General features: G+C 49.9%; 1 protein-coding gene across 1 annotated transcript; it reads left to right on the top strand.

Annotated features, from left to right (window-relative positions):
* Positions 1–1,589: 1,589 nt before the first annotated feature.
* Positions 1,590–5,074, top strand: Arl4c (ARF like GTPase 4C). The gene has a single exon (XM_048441778.3). It carries the CDS (start codon positions 1,591–1,593, stop codon positions 2,167–2,169), a length of 579 nt encoding a protein of 192 aa, XP_048297735.1. The 5' UTR covers position 1,590; the 3' UTR covers positions 2,170–5,074.
* Positions 5,075–20,955: the final 15,881 nt, after the last annotated feature.

Genomic DNA, 20,955 nt, shown 5'->3' with positions numbered 1-20,955 from the left:
TAATTTAAAAAATGATGACTATTTTTATTTTCTTTCCCTGGACTGTATTTGCTTCCTTCTCTGTCGTAGAAGCCGGACCTACAGAAATGTGACTACCTGTCCCTTGTCTGGCCATCTCCAGTTCCCAGCATCATCAAATCTGTGTCACTCATAATCACTCTCCAGTTCCCTCTGCATCCCGAAATAATATGTATCTGTTACATGTTTACAAGGTAAAATAAAACCACAAATGGAGTCAGGAAATGGAACCCAGAGATTATGTGTTTGTGACACATCTCACCATCCGCTCCAAGCTATACACACATGTTTTATAACCAAGGGTTGTCTAGATCCTGGGCTTTCCTGGAGTCTAGTCAGGTATCTGGATCTCCCCACCCCCACTCCACCTCTCCCCCGTGGTCTGAAGGTAGATAGCTCTCAAGGCGGAAAGACAAAAGGTACCTTCTCAAGACTCTAACATCATCTGGGATGTCAGCAGAGTCGGGGGAGGGGGCATAAAATCAGGTGACAACCAGGGTACCTAAGAAAGAATTGTCTGGAAGTATCTAAGCAGGTGGGTGATACTCCCAGCTGATCCTCCCGGGCGCCCCCTGAAGTTAGGGCAGGAAAAGGAATTTGAGCATCAAGAAGGACTAGGGCCCAGGACACAGTAAGGGCGCTTAGGTGCGTGAGGCCAAGTGATGGGAATAGCATCCGGGTGGCAGGCTGCAGGCTCGAGGAGGTCAGCCCCTCCTCCTCCGCCCTCCCGCGCCGACGCCTCAGTGTCACCGCACTAGTCCTCTGCAGAAGCTGTCCTTGCCCCGCGAGCTGCGGGCTCAGCCCGGGGCGGGGGTTCCGGAGACCGGAGCTATTTTTAAAAGACGCGTCACCGGTTTGAGGAGGAAGAGCCCGCGCCCGGGCCCTTAGTCTGGGCGCGGCCAGCGGGAAGGGTCGTCCGGACGAATTTCGAACGACTGGAGCGCGCGAAAAGGCTTTACCGGCCGAGAAGACCCCGCCTGACCCCGGGAGACCGCGGGGCGTGTCAGGGAAGGGGCGTGACCGGTGGGCGGGACCAGAGGGGCGGGGCCAGCGCCCTCTGTCCGCAGCAGGCTGGTGGCGGCGGCGGCGGCGGCGGCAGCAGCGCGGGTACTGCAGGGACAGTAAGGCAGCAGCGCCGACAGAGACACCCGGGGAAACCCTCGCCCCGCCTGCGCCTCCGCAGCGCGCCGGAGAAGCCGGAGCCAGAGCGGCTCCGAGACGCCACCGAGGCGAGAGGCTGCTGCAGAGCCGCGGCGCGGGCAAGCCGCAGATCGAGCGGGGCGAGCGCGCAGGGAACAGGCATCCTCCACCGCCGCGTCTGTCCGTGGCGGCTGCGCGGGAGACAAAGCCTCCGGAGAAAGATGCCCGCGGGGCGCGCATCGGGTGTACCAGGGAGCCGGCGCCTCCGAATCTAAGTGCGCCCAGCTGGCCGTACGTTCCGGAGACGCCGAGGCCCCAGCGGGTCCAGCGGCGGGCGGGGCCCAGGTGCGCCCGGTGCAGCGGGCCTGTGACTGCTCGGGGGGCGGCGCCCTCCCGCCGCAGCCGCAGTGGCCGGCGCCGCAGCGAGGAGCCATGGGCAACATCTCCTCTAACATCTCGGCCTTCCAGTCCCTACACATCGTTATGCTGGGCTTGGACTCTGCCGGCAAGACCACGGTGCTCTACCGGCTCAAGTTCAACGAGTTCGTGAACACGGTGCCCACCATTGGTTTCAATACCGAGAAGATCAAACTAAGCAACGGCACCGCCAAGGGCATCAGCTGCCACTTCTGGGACGTAGGCGGCCAAGAGAAGCTTCGGCCGCTGTGGAAGTCCTACAGCCGCTGCACGGACGGCATCATCTACGTGGTGGATTCGGTGGACGTGGACCGACTAGAGGAGGCCAAGACGGAGCTGCACAAGGTGACCAAGTTTGCGGAGAACCAGGGCACGCCGCTGCTGGTCATCGCTAACAAGCAGGACCTGCCCAAGTCGCTGCCGGTGGCTGAGATTGAGAAGCAGCTGGCGCTGCACGAGCTCATCCCGGCCACCACCTACCATGTCCAGCCGGCGTGCGCCATCATCGGCGAGGGCCTCACCGAGGGCATGGACAAGCTCTATGAGATGATCCTGAAACGCAGGAAGTCTCTCAAGCAGAAGAAGAAGCGGTAATGCGTCCGGGAAGCGTTTGGGAACGAGGCTGAGCCAGCGAGCCACTGAGTGAATGAATGGACGACTGGGTGAGCGAGAACCCGCGCCCGCGAACAAAGACAACGAACCAAAGCGATGCTTCGAATTTTTAAAACACGACCCCTGTACCCTAACACGGGACTTGGAGACTTAACCGGGGTGTGGAGACTGCATTACCACCCAGCTCACCACCTGCCCCACCCCCCACCCCAGCTCAGGGGACCTTTTGTCTAAATGCTTGAGCGACCAATGGGGTGGGGTGGGGGGAACCGACGGGGAGTGGACGTGAGGACGCGAGGGTCCGGTGGTGAGCCCTCTGGCCCCAGGTGGGAAGCTTGAATGTCAGAGAGACAAAAGCGATTTCTTCTTGCTCCATCAGGGCCAGAAGTTCAGGCTGCCCAGCCCCCACTGCGGGGGGAGTCACGTGTGAGTTACCTGAGGTATGCAGTTCACTGAACCCTGGGGATACTCCTGTGGGAGCGGGTAGGCACTGGGGTATACTGATGGGGGGGAGGGGTGACCGCTCCTTGCATTCTGGAGCTGCGCAAACTGAGTAGATTTATGTCACAGGGCAGGCCCCTGTTTGCAGTTTGATTTGTCCTGCTCTGGGTCCAAAGGAGGTGGTGGTTTGGGCCCGTCCAGAGGGCTGCCTGGGACCATGCGGCAGCTTGAGGGCCCAGGGTGCTGCTGTCCTTCTGGCCTTGACTGGGAATGGCCTGGAAGACTCCACTCTCCAGGGCTGGGTGGGTGTGATTTTGTTGAGAACTGCTATTCAGCCTGGGATGAGACCTCTTCCAGATGGCCTAGGCCCTGTCCATGTGTTGGCCATTATCACATAGAGACCAATAAAACAACAGCAAAAAATCAGTGAAGGTGGTGCCAGTACAGGTATTGAAAGGGTGAGGTTCTTGACATTGATGCTGTGTGTGTGTGTGTGTGTGTGTGTGTGTGTGTGTGTTCCCTCCATACTACATAATCGGCATAAATACTGGACCCTCTGTGTGGAATTTGAAATTCTCTCAGCCTACTGATTGGTTTGGAGGAGCACACCAGCTACAGATGTGTGCTGTATTGCAAAATGGTTTTCTTAGAAGGCATGTCTGATCATTCTAGCCACGTGGTGATAGGTTTCAGACATGTTTTTAAAAACAACAAAACAAAAAAACACTTCCCCAAATTAATAATCTCCTTAGTTAAAAAAAAAAAAGACTGTCCTTTTGTGCCCCTTGGCAATGCAAGTGGAGACATGTTCAGGTTTCTGAGTTGGGCTTGTAGCCTATCTGATTTCAGTATTTTACTCAAAGTGTGTCATTAGAGTCTTTGATGTCATTCACCAAAAGAATAAAATCCCAGCTTGGAAAAGCTGACCTCGTTTGCATGGATTTGAAGAGAGGAAAAGTCTGAAGGCTCAATCCTTTGGAATTCACCCGTGTGGGAGCCGGCCTGGCCTCAGAGCCAGCCAGCACTTTGGTTAAACGCAGACAACAATGAGTGCTTGAGTTGAAAAGGGAGCGGGCGTGTGACGTCATGGTCACTGGTACTCAGGCACTTCGCAGTTTACTTGAAAGAGGCTTTGGAAAATAGATAAAGTGAAAGAATAAATACATATTTTTAATAATGTAATTTTAAAAAAAATCCTTTATAATCAGGAGTGAGACTTGGCTTGTAAAAAGCTGTCATTCATTCTGAAACACAGTATCGAAAGATAAATTTACAGCTGACCATTGTTTTCTCTCTCTCTCTCTCTTTTTTTTTTAAATTTCCCCTCGAAATCCATCTTTTAGAGTAGCATTTTGGTTTTCCTCCATGGCGACACACTGCTGGGCCAAGGAGGCCATGGTTCTGAGTGGGCACGGAGGTGGTCACAGTATGAGCCCATCCCTATTGTCCTTGACACACTAAGAGTCAACTTAGGAACCACACGGAGGCAGAAATCCTGTCTTCCTGCTTGACACCCAGTCCTTAGAAGATTGCTTTTAAAACTGAAATCTAGCAGCCCATCTTCCTTCCTTGTGTCTTCTGTAGCCCTCCGATGCTGGTCTTTTTGTAGACACTTGGTAGAGCTACGCCGTGATGAGCAGCCTACAAGATCTGTTTACGCAGCAACGGGGCATTCCTGGCTTCTTCATGGGCTGGTCCCATGGTCTGAAGATTCTGTATAGAATTATTAAAAAAAAAATCCACCTTCTTTTATTTTCTTCACGATTTCTTAAGCACTTTGACATTTTGGTAGTTCCACAATATGGAGAGAATAATATATTTATTTTATGACATTGCCTATGCCAAATGCTGTAAACCTTCCTGTGCTCACAATACCGGAGTTCCAGGTCAGTGGTCGGATTCTGGCCTGCTCGAACCATGGCATGGGATGGTTTTGTGGTGTTTCCTCCCCTCCCTCTCCCCCATTATCAAGACTTAAGGGTGCAGTTGGCTGTTAATAGTTGTGCAGTAAAGTCCAGCCCTGTGGTGTATCAGCAAATAGTTAAGAGTCTCAGTTGATTTCTGTGATGTTTGACCTAGTAAAAGCCCATTTCATCTGTGACCAGAGGGAGCCCAGTGAAAATCACGGTGTGGTAGTGACATGGGGGGGTTCCCATCACATGCCAGCAAGGACCAGCCATGCTTCTGTCCTTTGGGTTCCTGCAGTGGAATTTGGCCTCCCCAAGCGAGGTTTGGGATGGTGTCTGATAGGCCCAGGGAGGCCAGTTTTGATTTAGAGCTGCTGTCTTCACACACTCTGTGACGGGTGTTGGGACCGGGTCCCCTGGCTTCCGTGTTTTGGTTTTCCTGTAATTCTCTGTCCTCGCCATTCTCTTCTTTGTTCCCATCCCTTTTTATAATGCGTATCTGATGCTGTGAGCAGAAATAAACTATTTATACAATCAAACCGGTGGGGGCATCTTCTGTGGATTTTTTTTTTCTTGTTTCCTTTCAGATTTCTTGGTCCGTTTTCCAGGCCTCTGTGGAGCCAGGGAGTGGAGCACCAGGTGGTATCGGGGTTCTGATGGGGGTCCGGTGGCTTCTAGAGCTGCAACTGGTGTGGGTGAGGTCTGAGTCCACCCTGAATGGTGGGTGCAGAGGCTCAGCTGCTGAGGCCTGTCTATTGGGCCATCTCCTTCCCTCCATGCCTTGCCTGTTAATTACCTAAATGGTCCAGAATTGTAAAACACTTTGAAACGCTTGTCTGATTGTCCACCACTCAGGAGCCTTGAACTGCTGGAACGGTGCAGTAAATGAAGCTGCCCCATGCCGGCTGATCCTGACCCCCTCTCAGTTGAGTGCCTCCAAAGAGTTCTGAGACTCGAGGCCTCTCCAGTGGTATACTGCATACAGTAAGACACCATGCTCTATAGATGTTGAGAATGAGCTCACTTTGGAAAGACTACGTGTTGGGGTGGGAATCAGTGAGCTTTGGCAGGTACAGTGGGGAACATAGAAGGGCATGTCGGCATTCCCCTACAACTTCACAGTTAGGGAGGAGGGCTGGATAGGCCTTCAGAGCCTTAAGTCTGGAATGAGAAAAGGTTGGGGATTCAGCTCAATTGAGTGCTTGGAAAGCCTGCTTGTTGAAGACCTGGGTTTGTCCCCAGCACCACTTAAATCAGGTGTGGTACACACCCACAATACCAGCACTTGGGACTTGAGGTAGGAGGATCCAAAGTTCAAGGTCATGCTCTGCTACCTACCCGGACCGGGTCCTACACCAGCCTGAGCTACACCGATACTAAAAAAATAATAAAGTTCCCTAGGACCCCAAGGCTTTGTTTGATCTTACTGACCTCTCCACCAAGTCTCAGTTTCCCTGTATGTAAAACAAGATAACAGAACCATCGACAGTTGTGGGAAGGTAAACTGGTACACTTCTTGTACCAAGGCTCGGTGCTTTAGGGTTCGTTCTGTTTTGCTGTTGTTTTGTTTTTGGTGTGCATAAGTGTGAAGTATGTACACCTGTGTGCGAGGAGGTACATACACACTGTGTACCCCAAAGCCTGAAGACGATGTCACGTACCCTGTTCTATCACACTTCACCTTATTCCCCTGAATTTCAAGCACTTTCGGCCACCCTTGGCTTTTTACGTGAATTGTGGGGATTTGAACTCAGGTGTTTATGCTGGCACACCAGCTGTGCTTATCCACCGAGCCATCTCACCAGCCCCAGGGCTTCCAGTTTCTAATCTTGCTGACTGCAAACAGCACGGAGAGTGCAATTAACTCCGACAGACTGCCACCACCTTCCTGTGAAGCCCTAGCTGTCTCCATCCGTCTTGGCATCCTTGACCAGCCAACACCAAGGTTGCTGGCTCCAGGCATAGTGTGGGATCAAGTCGAGCAGGCGAGCGTCTCCAGCCTTCCCAGTGGTGTGTAGAGTTGCTTCGAATGCAAGCTGGTGCTCTCCTGGCTCTCCAGGTCCTTACCCTGAGCACACCCCATACTGCTGGGCTATGAGTCCCTTCTGGCAGTGAGTCGAGTTTCTGATTCTTGATGTCTAGCCTGAACTTGAGCACATGGTAGGCATTCCCTAGACATTAGCCAGGTGACTTTACTCACATTAATTAAGTTTGGTTATAAATGTTAAAATGGGCGTTGTATAAAAGCCTCTGTAGGTGAGTTACAATGAAAGTAGACAAAATAGCGATACCATTCTTCCAAGTCACTGTGTTGAGAAAATCACACGGAGGTGGCTTTAGTGGGGTATGTGAAACGTATACATTGGTAAACGTCTTTGTCTCATTCAAAAAGAAAAAAAAATCAATTTTATCAGCCTCATCCCTACAGAAGCTAATTAATTGGAAGCTGGGTCACCCCCAGAAACCATCAAATGCTGTTTTTAAGTGACAAAACCAAAATGTAGTCGAAAACTAAGAGGTTGCTTTGGCACCATAAGAATAACAATAACGGAAGTCAAAATAAACCAACACTGAAACTCTTCATTTACAGTGCAGCCTTGAGTTAATCCTGCTGGGGTGGATTCTGGAGGAAGCCAGTCACTTGTGACACTTAGCCCATAACTGTCCACTTGCGTTTCCCAGGAGGGAGACCTCGGACAGCTGAGTCAATGATTTGAGTCCTGAGCCGCTGCTGTGTCTCCCTCCCCGCCGAACTCTGTCAGTGTTGGAGTCCTTGCTTCTAAGGAAGGTTGTTTGTTGTTGTTGTTATTTTGCTAGACTGTGAACATGTTGTCTTCTGTTTTTCTGCTTTGTGCCTTTATGTTTGTCCCCAGGGCTAGAGTTGTTTGTTTGTTTGAGATAGGATTTCTCTACAGAGCTTAGAATGGCCTTGAACTCACAGAGATCTGCCTGCCTCTGCCCCCTAAGTGCTGGGATTAAAAGTGGGTGCCACCAGAGACGGACAATCCTGTTAGCAACATCACAGACTGTCTCTTGTGTCACCATTGTGGTAGCAGAGAAGGACAAAGTTATGGGCCAAGAGCAGAAGACACCGGCTTTGTATGGTGAACAGGTAAGAAGGGAACAAGCCCAGAACTCCCTAACTTTTGATCTCACCGCTTCTCTGCAGCCTGGAGAGCAACCTGCCTGTGCTTGCATCCTGGCACAACTGCGATGCCCGTGACTCAGCCTCCACCTTCCAGGGAGAGAGCAGGCCATGAATCTGCACCCATGGCGGGGAGGGGGGAATCTCTCTCCTCTTCTCATTCTCAGGTTCAAACAGAATGGGCACAAGATGGTGGGCTTTTTCATGCATTTGCTTCCCATCGGTTCTGATCTTGAGAGTGGGACTTCTCGGTATCTAGGAGGAGCTTGCAAGCTGGGGTTTCAGTTGAAACAACAAGCTGCTCCACCTCCAGGTTTAGAAGAAAGGCCTGTGCACGTAGCACAGCGTCCTCCAAATGGTTCTGAGCAGCTTTTGCTGCACCCCATGAGGGAGAGGTACCAAAGATCTGACGCCAGGGATTCTTTCAGCGGGGCTATAGCATAGTTGGAGATGAATTATCATTTGTATTTATATATTTATACATTCGAGTTAATGCCGCCATGGCAGCCTTCAGTGTAGTGTGGGTTGTCTGGACACCAGGACAGTCATTTTCACCTGATAGAAAGCTTGCTGTAGTAGCTGGTGTTTCAGGTGTTTCATTACTGCCCCCCTCCACTTCCTGGGGTCCCAGGATGCTAGCTAACTTGACCTGCTCCCACAAGTTGAGAAACTGAAACAAGGAGATGTTCGGGCTCCATGATCTGACATTAGTCACTAGAAAGAGTGGGCCCAGCTCATACCCCAGGCGTCTTCTAGCCAGCGGCCTCCCAGGCCCCACACACCGGCTGCTCTGATACCAGGAATGATCTGCAGTACAAAAAAGCTGAGGTTCCCAAGGGGAAGCAGGGATAAAGGGGCTGGGGTACTGAGTAGCAGTACCACACTCTAGCCAAGGACAGGGAGAACCACCACCGTTAGCCCTCCCCAGGATGCTGGCAACAGGCAGGGCCCCAGACTTAGCATCTGCTTTTCCTTCCTAAGAGATAACATGCCATGACAGAGGACAGTCCTCGTGTCAGGGTCTGTCCTTGAGTAAGGAGTGTGCAGAAGCTGTTGGGGTCAAGGATTCTAGCCCATTTCATCCAGAGCCATATGTGCTGTCAACGGTCACCAGCCGTGGCAATGGGTCAGCACTTGGGGCTGTATGGTGACCCCTTAGAACCTCTGATCTCTTCAGTAAAATGAGGCTGGCACCGCCTACCTCTTCTGCAAGGCAAGTACAGCTGTGGAAAGGGAACCTTTCTCCTGATGCCTCTGTGCTGACCCTCCTCTGGGGAACCTTCTTTTATGATACTCTCCATGTTTTGTCTCGTTTTCATGGATCAGGAAATCGACAAGTCAGGGGTTGGAGAGATGACTCAGTGTTTTGTGCTCTTTAAGAGGACACAAGGGCGCTTCCCAGCAGCCACGCTGAGCAGCTCCAATTCCGGAAGATCCAATGCCCTCTTCTTGGTCTTTTGTACCTACACACGCCTCTCTCTCTCTCTCTCTCTCTCTCTCTCTCTCTCTCTCTCTCTCTCTCTCTCACACACACACACACACACACACACACACACACATTTTAAAAATAAAAATAAATCTTTAAAAATAAGGAAACTGACAGCTCACTGAAAGGACGAGGCAGGGGACTTCCCACAGGGAAACAGCTCTTCTTGTGAGTCTCGGGGCCCAGGCTGTAGCCAGAGTGTCCGCAGGGGGACTATTGAGGAAATGAGCCCCTCTCAGTCTTTCATTTGTTTCATCCTCATTCTTTTGGTGGCTCCTCAGGACTATCTTCATTTCCTTAAACGCTAACTTCATATGCAATTAATTTCAGCTGCCCGCGTCTCCTGCAAACTCAAACCATTTCCGTGTATAATTTAGAAACCATCATGGTAATGATCATCGTAACAGCCTCTTTCATAAATACAGGTTTGCATCCATTGTTGCAGGAATGACAGTTTGCTTTGCTGTGTCATTTGAACTGTGCCGGGATGATGCCTTCATTACATTTTTTTTTAATGCTGCTAAAAATAATAGTCAAACACGATGACGCCGACTGCTTCGGGGACACCCTGCTAGGCAGATGCCAGGATGACTTATCTGTCCCCATTCTTGACCTCAGATGGTGAGTCAGGCCTCAACTATCAAACAAGACCTGAGTCCAGCATGAGCCACCCTTCATTGTTCCAAAGAGCCAGTCATTAACTCAGCCAAATTCATGGTTGTAAGACACCTGCCTTAGCCTCAACCAGGAACACTTTGTTTCCCCCCAAGCACAATACTCTAAGCTTTTGGAGAACTCCAGCCCTATCAGGGAGCCCTCAGAGGTCTCTGTGCTGGCCTCTACTCCTCCTCCATCTCCCCTCTCCTGCTGAGTCCGCCAGCAGACAGCACTCCTGGAGGTCAGGATCAGCACAGCAAATGCTGGCCCCAACCCCTCTAGGTTCCTCTCGCACCCATGCCTTTGGAAGCAATGGCTCCGTCAGGTCCAACCTCACCTTGTAATAGGTGTGGATTGGAGTATAGAGGACGCCTGCTGAAATTTCCAGATTCTTTGTATCCCAGAACGAACACCTGGACCAGGGACGTGTGGCTAATGGAAGAAATAGGGGTGGCTTGTTGAGAAAGAAAACACTCTCGAGAATGGAAATGAGTTATAGAGCGGGGAAGGCTGGGAGTTCTGATGGCCTGGGCTGAGACAGTCGGGGAGCCTGCATGGGCATTTACGCAGTGCCTTCCTTCGCCTGCGTGTGAAGAGCCTGGACTTTTCTAGCATGTGTCCTGTCCTTTGCATGTTTGCATGTAGCCTTGTCGTGGAGGGGTTCACAGTCTTTCTGTTGCCTGGCCTCTTCCTTTAAAAATCTAATCTATTGCCTTTCCCAGGCCCCTCCTCTTGCCATGACCTCAATGTGGAACCCAAGTGTACAAGAGTCTTGAGTAACTGACACCGCATGACTCTGCAGCCTTTCAGGAAGGTTCCTCTCTCTCTCTCTCTCTCTCTCTCTCTCTCTCTCTCTCTCTCTCTCTCAAACTCCTGGAGTTGCTTCCCAGCTTCCTAGAGATACCGAGACAGGTGAACTCTAGTGTATACCAGCTACAGTCTCTAACCAGCAAGCTGCCCACCTGGAGGAATGGGGTGGGGGCAGGGATCTACATTCAGTCATTTAAGGCTTTTCTGCAGAACTATCAAGGATCATGTGTCCCTAAGACCCGCTGTCTTGTTTTAGTTCTGCCCTCCCTGCAGTGTTTGCACAGGTAACTGGAATCCTGGAATCCAAAGTAGAAGAGTCTGGTGGGGTTGATGCCTCAGGAGGAGACTGTCATGGTCCCCTCACCAGCCACACACAGACACAGGAGGAGACTGTGATACTCTCCTCCCCCATCTCACACACACACACACACACACACACACCACCACCACCACCACCACCACCACCACCACCACCAGCAGCAGCAGCAGCACCCCGTCACCAACATGCTAGGGAAACCCAGCCTTTGCCTGGAAGACACCCTCCCTCTGCTTCTGTATGGCGTGCTCAGGGAAGGTGACCCTGTCTGTCCTAGTTTCAAGGGAGATGTGCGTGAATCTGTGATTTACTTAGGAAGAATCACATGACACAATTCAAACTAAGACAGTAGAAAGGAAAGGCCACACCATGTGAATGTCCATGAGACATTTCCAATCCAAACCATAAGATCATTTGTGTGTGGGAGGAGAGGCGGACGGCTAGTCTTCCTATTAAGCCCGGAGTGAGCCCCCCACCACATGCTGGCCTCCCCTGAATCTTGCTGTGTGAATAGCCTTGGATAGGGGTGCTGCCCATCCAGCAGCCGAGAAAGACAGCATAGCACGTGAATTCTAAGCTGCTGCCCCTCAAATCAAGTGTGCGTGGCTTGCACCCGGGATTCTGAGGTGCCGGAGCAGTCCCTAAGTTTGACTGGGCTAAAATATGTGTTGGAAGCCTGATTTTCTAGTATATTCTCCTGTAGTTGTTCCCGGATGCAAATGCCAAAGTCACCCCTTCCTGGAGAGTCACTGGCCTTGGCTTCATGTCACAGCTCCCCAAGGGCCTAGACATATCTCTCTGTTCTAATGCAATAGTTATTACTTGTAAGTGATTTTTGTCCCCCCGAACAATGGCAACATTCTGAGACACATTTGGTTGTCATAGCTAAGGGGAGTTCTGTGTACCTAGTGGCCAGAGGTCAGGGAGCTTCTCAACACCCTGCAATGAGGGTGGCAGTCTCCCCGACCCCACCCTGGTGGCACTGGTGGCCCTGGAGGCACTTCAGCCAAGCCTGGAGGAACTCTACTCTGAGTCTTTTTCCTCTGGCTGTTCCATTTCCCAATTCCTCTTCTCCAGGTGACTGCTCAGCTGGTCCCTCCTAGGGATCAATCTTTGCTCCAACCTCCCTTTGGCCAAGCCTTCTCCAGCCTCCTGGTTTAGAACTTGGCCTGCCCTCCCTCCCCTGCCTTCTTCCACAGGAACCCAGTTCCGCTGGCCTCCTATGCACATCCAGCCACTGGGCCTTGTTCTCTCTCTCCGCTCTGTCAGTGTTCTACTGACTTGTGTAGAAGCAACAGAAGCCTGTCTAGTCCCCATAAGAATGAGGGTCAAGCTGTAAGGAAAGATTAGCGTGGACAGGATCAGGATCATGATGTTAACTCAAGGAGGCAGAACAGTGGCTGGTGGGTGTGAGACAAACAGTTAGGGAATCCTCACAACTTGGAGTCTACATGTTTCATAGAGGATTAGCAAAGACCCCCTTGGTCAGCACAGAGCCAAGGACAATCAGCCTAGCAGTTGGCATTCAGTCTTGGACTGAAGCAATACTCTCTTTCCTGGAGCCCCTGGGCTCATGAGCCAAAGCTGAAAACCTCAGTCTGAGGTGTGGACCAGTTTTCTGAGGCAGGCAAGGGTCTGCTCCAGCGGTGTCCCTGGTGGCAGGTGGCTTGTTGCTCTGTATGGCCTCCTATGGCTGGTGGCGAGATGGCTCTGGTCCTCATGTGGCCTTTCCAGGTACCCATATGTCGCTTTATTCTATGGACACAGCCAGCTGACTGCTTATCTCTTGTTGGTGTGCCTCATAGCTTCAGCAAATCTCTGTTCAATGAACCCGAGTCTCTGATTTTCTTTTCAGTCCTGGAGATTGAACTCTGGGTGTTATGCATGTTAGATAAGTGTTGTACTGTTAGTTTATATTCTCTTTTTTTAATATTGCAGTTTTATTTTATTTTTTAAACAGTTTTATTAAACTACCCAGGCTGGTTTTGAACTCGCTCTGAAACTCAGGCCAGTCTTGAGCTTGCAATCTACAGAAAAGCAAGATCTCCATCTCTAGAGCAAGCCAGAGACGATTGGAAGGGGCTCAGTGTCAAATCCAGGCATTCTTTTTAAAGGGAGAAATGGGATATGGACTCAGAAAATCCCAGGGGAACAGGGAAAACCACAGGGTGAGATGTTTCAGAATCAGGCAGGTGAAGGGTTCTGGGGAGATGGTTCAGTGAGTAGGACTTGCTCTGCAGGCCTGAGGACCTGAGTTCAAATCCCCAGTGCCCACATAAAAAACCTGGCATGGTTGTGTGTGTAATCATCTCGAGCATGATGTATCGAGGAGGGATACAGACTGATCTATCCTGAGAGCTTTCTTCCTAGTAGAAAAAAGGCAAACTTCCAGCTCAATGAGGGACCCCGTCTCAAGGCAATAAGATGACATGTGATAGAGGAAGACATGAGAAGGGTTTCTCTGACCTCCAAATGCAGCACACATACATACACATACAAATACATACAAACAGACACACAGATACACATACATAACACAGGCACATAAACATGCATGCACATACTTACACATATACACAGAGAGACACACATATATACATACACGCATACACACAGCAAGAATCAGGCAGGTGTAAATTCCAACTACAGTTTGTGTGTCTATTTCTGTGTGTTTCCGGGTATTTCTCTTAATTCCTCTGAGTCACCCACAGACAACACTAAGTAAATGAACATCAATTTCATTCCATCTCTGTGACCTGGAACAAGCTTCCACTGCCACCACCAGCACCACAATCCATTCCCTCCGTTTAAATGGTATGTAGTGCCTATTTCACAGAGTGCCACAACTCGGGTGCATCCATAAGGGCAGACAGCTGTGAAGAGACACCATGACCTTGGCAACGCTTCTAAAGGAAAAGGTTTAATTGGGGCTGGCTTACAGCTTCAAAGGTTTTGTTCATTATCATCAAGGTGGGAAACATGGCAGCATGCAGGCAGAAGAGAGAATGGCTCTGGACCTGGCTTGGGCTTCTGAGACCTCAAAGCCCACTCCCAGGGACACACTTCATTTAACAAGGCCACACCTACGCCAAGACTACACTTCTTAATAGTGCTCCTCCCTACGGGAGACCATTCTCATTCAAACCCCCGCAGTCCCCCATCTTAAAAATTGCAACAATAACAGAAATCCAAACATAAAACCCCAGCCAATGGACGGTCAAAGTCCTCTTCAAGGAACTTTAGCCCCGATGTTCTTGTAGATGGTTGGGTAAAGTGGTGAACTATATTGGTGTCTACTTTTGCACCCTGTGGAGAGTCCATTCCTACACCGCTGCATCCCACAGCACTCAGAAATAGAATCTCAGAAAATTAAAATCCCAAACAATGAGGGGGTTACGTTGTTGTTATCGTTTAGGGTTTTTCTCTGTGTGTCCTGGCTGTCCTGGGACTCACTGTAGATGAGTTTAGCTTGAAACTCAGCGATCCACCTGCCTCTGCCTTACAAGTGCTGAGAGTAAAGGCATGTGCTACCATGCCTGGCTAGGTACTGAGTTACTAATGAAGGCTGTTTAGCTTCTGTTATCTTCTGGAATGAAGCAACAATAATATGAAAACTCAGGCACCTGTTACTGTCAGACAATGGTTTCTACTTTTTCGTCTTTAAAAGACAGTCTCGGCTATCCCAGGCTAACCCTGAATTCACACTAGAACTGAGGTTAGCCTCAAGTTCCTGATCCTCCTGTCTCCACCTCCAGAGAACCACAATACCCAGTGTGTGAATTGAACCCATAAGACTGTGGATGATAGTTAAACTGTCTACCAACTGAGCTATATCATTGGCTTCCCATTTCTCTTTCATTCTTCTGAGCCTAGGATCGTACACTCCCAGGAATGTGAAAGGTGCCAATTCTAGAATAGTGCCTTGATGTTGCTATTCCTTCTCACCCTGTATTACAGTCAGCTCAGGGTCCTGACCCGAATTTCAGGCTCTATGTCACATGAAAGGTCTTGAATATTCCTATCAGGGACACATAGACTATGAAAGTGATTTTGACCCCTGAGCTTCTAAGTAAATTTTCTTTGCTATACACTTGGACCTTTGTATCTTCATCCTTTTTGCTTGTTTGTTTTGTTTTGTTTTCGTGTGTGTGTGTGTGTGTGTGTGTGTGTGTGTGTGTGTGTGTGATTGTGTGTGTTTCAGATAGGATTTCTCTGTGTAACAGCCCTGGCTGTCCTGGAACTCCCTTTGTAGACCAGGCTGACCTTGAACTCATAGAACTCCACCTGCTTCTGCAGGGATTAAAAGTGTGGGCCATCACTGCCCAACTATGTCTTCATCTTAAAGTATTAACCCTCACCTGTCTAGTTCTTCTTGAGGATTCTGGTCAATAACATTCCAATCAGACACTGTTAAACTGCTCTTAGCATTGCAGGCTACATAAGACCCTGCTCCTAAAGCAGCAGTGTGACATGATTCGTGGAGATCCTGCTTAACGTTAGGTTTAGGTAGAGGTCCAAATGCCTACAAGGCTGACTGCCTGGTGATGCTGAGGATGCTCTACGGGCACACTGAGAAGCAAAGCACAAAGTTGATTTCCAAAGAGCACCCTGCAGTGTGACATGACATGCTCTTCTTATAGTTGCTGTACCTAGAATGCATGGCATGCAGCATGGAAGGGAGATGATGTGCCTGCCTGGTGTGTGAACTTCTTCGGGAGAAGCATGAACAAACTTCTCTTCCTTCTAGATAGGTCACTGACAACAGTGTTCAAAGAAACCACTCCATCCAAGCCTGTGTCAAATGGACCAGTGAGTTTATCATGGTTGCTTCCAGGACCATGGGTGACTCAGGGCAGATGTGTCACTGAACAGCCCGTCCAGTTTGACTGATGACTCACAGGCCGCATTCCTGGAGTTCCCTGCAGGGAACTCAGATGGTCAGAGAGACTCTTCTCGCCAGTAGTTATTACAGCTTGTATAACCTTGGGAGGGACTTTGGTCATCTTGTACACTTCAGGAGCTTCCTACATCTAATAAGTTTCATTTCCTTTCTGAGTCTCCAGGAAAGAATGTTTCACTTGGGACGAAACAGCTGTATAGCAGAGGGAAGGTGGAAGATGCACAGAAATCCACTTCCAGGAAGTGAATACAGTGTCAGCTTTGGCCAGTACCGGGCACTGGAGAGAAACCCCATGGCCTCTGGTAGTCTCAGGGCTGCATACATTATGGAGGAAATGAATCTGATTTCCAGTCCATCCTTCAGCAGCTGTGACTTTCACTGCCTTACAGTGAGTAAATCCAAATCTGGAGAGAGGCTCTAACTGGTCGGTTCGCCTGCTTTGGAGCCCCTTATAGTTCCTTCCACTGACACCCAGACTGTCTCCCTGGGTCACAACACACTCATGGGCTTGTCCCATGGATCCAGACCACATCAGGCCATTGACTCCTGCTGATGTTCTTTGAGTGGGAATCAGGTGGTTCCCGAAGTGAGTCCCTCTTCGTGCTTTGGTTCCCTCTGTAGGAGGGACTGGACTCTCAGGTAACCAAAGAACAAGACAGAGGCGGCAGGAAATCCCAGTCACCTCTTCCAGAAAGGAGAGCTGCTTGAGAACCATGAGCTGCAACTTGGGCCAGATGGAACCTTCCGTCGTATTCTTCACCTGAGATGTCAGAGTTAATTCACTGACAGAGCAAATGATAATGGCTCTATCATACAGAGAGTGGGCATGGCTTGTTTCTTAAAGGGACAGGACAGATCATTACACTCACCCATTGCAGGCAGAATTTTCTGTCCTGCAGCCAGCTCCCAAATCACCACATAGAGACTTCTTATAAATATAAAAGCCGGCTGATAGCTTAGGCTTCTTACTAATTAGCTCTTATAACTTAAATTAACCAATTTTATTGATCTACATGTTGTCACACGCCTCATGGCATTTACCTGTCCTCTTGCATGTCTTAACCACCTCCCACATCTGTTTGGAGACTCATTCTTCTTTCCAGAACTCTCTCTGTCTGGATCTCCTCCTATACCTCTTCCTGCCTAGCCATTGACCATTTGGCTCTTTATTAAACCAATGAGAGCAACACACCTTCACAGTGTCCAATATGATTATTCTAACAATCCACCACCATGAGGATCCCTGGGGTAGCACCCGAAGCCAGCTGCTAAGGAGTTAGTGCCAGCATGCCTGTACATGGCAAATTCCAGTGTTTAGGAGTGCATTCTCAAGGGTCTTGTCTAGCATCGTCCATTATCTCACTTCTCAGGGGGTGTACTCTAGGCTTCCTGGTCCTTCCAGGAAGGCCTCATCTTTTGTTATGAAAGGTTCTGCCCCTCCGATGTCTGTACCGCACAAATGAGACGTGTGTTTCCAACCCAGGTGGGTAATTACACCCCGGTGCCTTAAGATTAAAGAGGATCGGGCTGCTGATGAACGCTGGAAGCTCTCTTTGTGAGGTGCGCTCACTTCCTGTGGCCATGTGACAAACTTCGCTCTGGCATGACTGTGAATGTAGCCTGTCTAGGATATGTGTTCCGGGGCAGAGGGGTAGAGGGAAAGCCCACAGCCCAGGTGGGAATTATCTCATCCTCTGTGACTCAAAGGTTCTGCAGCTTGGAGAAGTTCCTCCCAAGGGCATGCATGACTGTGGTAGGTGGTATCACGTAGTGGGGACTCCATGTGAGGTCAGTGAGTGAGCAGGTGTGGAAGAGGCTAGAACACAAAGGATAAACTTTCTCTATTGCTATATTAGTGACTCTCAAGGACCCCAATCTAGTCTTCAGAGTTTGACTCGGGGGGGCTGAAGAAATGGCTCAGTGGTTAAGAGCATTGCCTGCTCTTCCAAAGGTCCTGAGTTCAATTCCCGGCAACCACATGGTGGCTCACAACCATCTGTAATGAGGTCTGGTGCCCTCTTCTGGCCTGCAGACATACACACAGACAGAATATTGTAAATATAATAAATAAATAAATAGAGTTTGACTCAGGGAGAGACCTCTTGGTCTAATCCTCTCTTAAAGGTTCCTTTGAGAATCTAATCTCGATGGAAGTTTGGGTGTAAATTAGTCATGTCCAGACCTCAGCACTGTTATGAATAGAGGGGCTATGTGTATATTCAGAGAGATGGGGAAAGCGGTGGACATGTCCCCTAGCATAGCAAGGTTTCAGCAGAGAAGAGGCATATGGTAACACAGGTGTGTCCCAGCTGTATGGTGACGGGGGAGTCAAGGGATAGCTGGGGTCTAAGGAAAGAGGAGAATAATGCTGACCCCACAAAGAGTTTCCTGCTGATGCCCTAAAATGGAGGGTAGGCATTCCTTGAACTCAGAGGTAAGGGTCTCTGGGGGAGGGAGGCTACTGACCACAGTATTCATAGCTCATTGTACTGCAAGAATCCTTGAGGAGTTTGAGTAGTGGATCCCCAAAACATCACTGCTCTGCTGGTCACCCACCCACAAGTGTGTTCTGGACAGTAGCTTGAGAAGCTAACCCCAGCCCCCCATGGGCTGGAGTCCCATCACTGTCTTGAAGCTCTTCATGTCTTTCTAATAAGAGTGGTAAAGTTTCAGTTGCCTGAGAGCCTGCAAAAGGCAGCAGGTACCTGGGTTTGTGTTTACAGACGGTAATAACACGCCCACTCCCACCACCCTAATCCTGTTGTCTGTGTCTCTTGAAGACAGCGAGATGATGCTGACCACCCTGGACTATGGGCCTTTCCTTTCTGTTCTACCCTCAAGAGCCGCTGTCTGGGCTGAGGGAGGAGCCAGGGCCTCAGCTGCCCAGCCCTGTGTGCCGAGTTCTCTGGGGTTTCACAGCCTATGAATGCCCTCTGAGAAGCCCACCTGGCACCTCTCCAAATGCTCGTGGATGTTGTTATTTTCTTCTACAGAAGAGATGCAGGATTCCTCTCCCCACCCATTCATGTTGGGAGCCTGTTCCCATGCATTACTAATCTGTTCACTTGAACTTGGTCCCTGTCTGGTATGTGGCTGCCCCTAAGTCCCACCCAGCAGTTTGCCTTGACTAGTGGTCTCCATCACTGAAGAAAAAAAAATATCATCCCAATTCAATAGTCATGTGTGGTCACAGAAACGAAGTGGCACCACCATCCCTCAGACAGATTGCGGAGCGAACCTGGTCGTTCCTGTAGTTGCTGCTCTGAAGGGGATAAAGTGTGGAATCCCGGAGTGCATGCTCCAGGTTGGTAACATCTGGTCATACTCAGGAACACCTGGGTTGGTCTATCTAGCTGCCTGAGTGACAATATTCTACTAATGGAGACACCCACCCCCAACCCTGCCCAATCCCATGATGGAGCCCAGGGCTCCACTAGGCCTTCTCCCTAGTGTCACAGTCTGTTAGACAGAAGACAGAATATCTTCTACCAGGCCTGTGACTTAATTTTTCATCCGGGGTGACCTGAATCTAATCCCATGAGGGGACAAGGGGATGATTGTCACGAGCTGGGTCACTCCAGTTTGCTGGCAATGGATATTCTTTGTTACTCCAATGTGTGATGAGGCAGGGGCATGAAAAGTCACACAAATCTGACTTTGACATTGGTCAGTGAGCCTTCTGTGACCCTTTTCAGAAACCAAGTCTGAAGGATGGAAGGGCTCCCAATCTCAGCTGGTCTTGGAAAGCAATGGGCATTTTGGGATGATGTTAAAGTGCGCAAGCCCAAGGACCCTTTCCAGTTCCAAAGCCCTCTGACTCTGCTCCATGATGGGGATCTGTGCCAGATTCCTCCAGCTGCCATGGCAACCGCTGACCCTGGAGGTTTGGTTTCAGATGGGAGCTGCCCGAGGAGCTTGTCTTCATCACAGAACGCGATCCCTCAAGTCTTCAACCCAGCAATTATGGGTCTTGATTCCAAACTAGAATTTAATCAATACTTGCTCGTTAGGGCAAGTGTCTACCGGCATCTGCTGAGCCTAGCAACTAAAGTATTTATGACCAGACAAACCTGTTTTCACTGTCCTCTGTCATTGCTCCATCGCAGGCAGGAAGCCATGCCTCAGACGGAAAGACAAACCATCTGAGCACAGTTTACAGAAACTGTATTCCAATAATCCCAGAGGAACGGAGATTCTAGGAGCCCAAAGCTCATATCAAAAGGTAATTGTTCTTCCTCCAGCGCACACCTTCACCTCTCAGGCCTGTGGTGGGCTCACTATGAATTTCTTCGCTCTCTCCTGTGGGCACTGTGCCTGGCACAAATATTTTTGGGAAGCCGGCATGAGGTTTGAACAATGTCTTTCTATAAGGACATCATCTCAGGGAAGGAGCTAAGGCACACACCAATCACAATCCACCCAACAGCTTGCTTAGTCTTTCTCCTTCTCTTGCCTGGAAATCCCCTGGGGAGAGTCTCTCTGGTTCCTGTGTCTTGGTCTTAGTCACGTTCTGCGTTTGGTTGCATTTAAAACTCGGCCATTGAAAGGCATCAGTGACTGCGTCCCCCAGAGACACTCAGCACCAATCAGATCCCCTGGCTCTTTGTAATTCAATTCTTCCCACCCAGTACCAGCAGTCCCGTGGATAGCTGAGCCCCCTTGTCCCACTGACGCTGGTGCCATCACATACAGTCATCCCATGTTGCTTCTGTGCCCACTGTTCCTATAGCCGTTGGGAGTGTGTATAGATTTGCTTCTCCTCTCCTGGTACCCGTGGTACCCAGAAAAGTTATTGATGTCAATGCTGGCCTCCACGTGGCTGTATTGGAGGCGGAAAGACTATGGATAGAGCAATAGGACTGACAGGAAGAAGAGTGGGAAATCCAGGCCACTGCAGGTTCCAACATCTGGGCCTCTCTAGATGAAACAGAGCGTTCTTGTAGAGAGATGCCTTTCCTCACAGGGGATGCTGGTGGGTAGGGACAGTCTAAATCTGTGCGGATTCTTTGACGGTTCTATGTGTTTGTTCATAATGGATTTCTGGACCAGATTAGCCTTGAACTCGCTATGGAGCTGAGGATAACATTGAAATTCTGATCCTCTTCC

This window comes from Myodes glareolus, chromosome 1 (genome assembly GCF_982192425.1).
Source record: "Myodes glareolus chromosome 1, mMyoGla1.1, whole genome shotgun sequence".
NCBI classification, from domain to species: domain Eukaryota; kingdom Metazoa; phylum Chordata; class Mammalia; order Rodentia; family Cricetidae; genus Myodes; species Myodes glareolus.
Note: the sequence above shows the minus strand (reverse complement) of the source record. Positions and strands in the feature narration are given on the sequence as shown.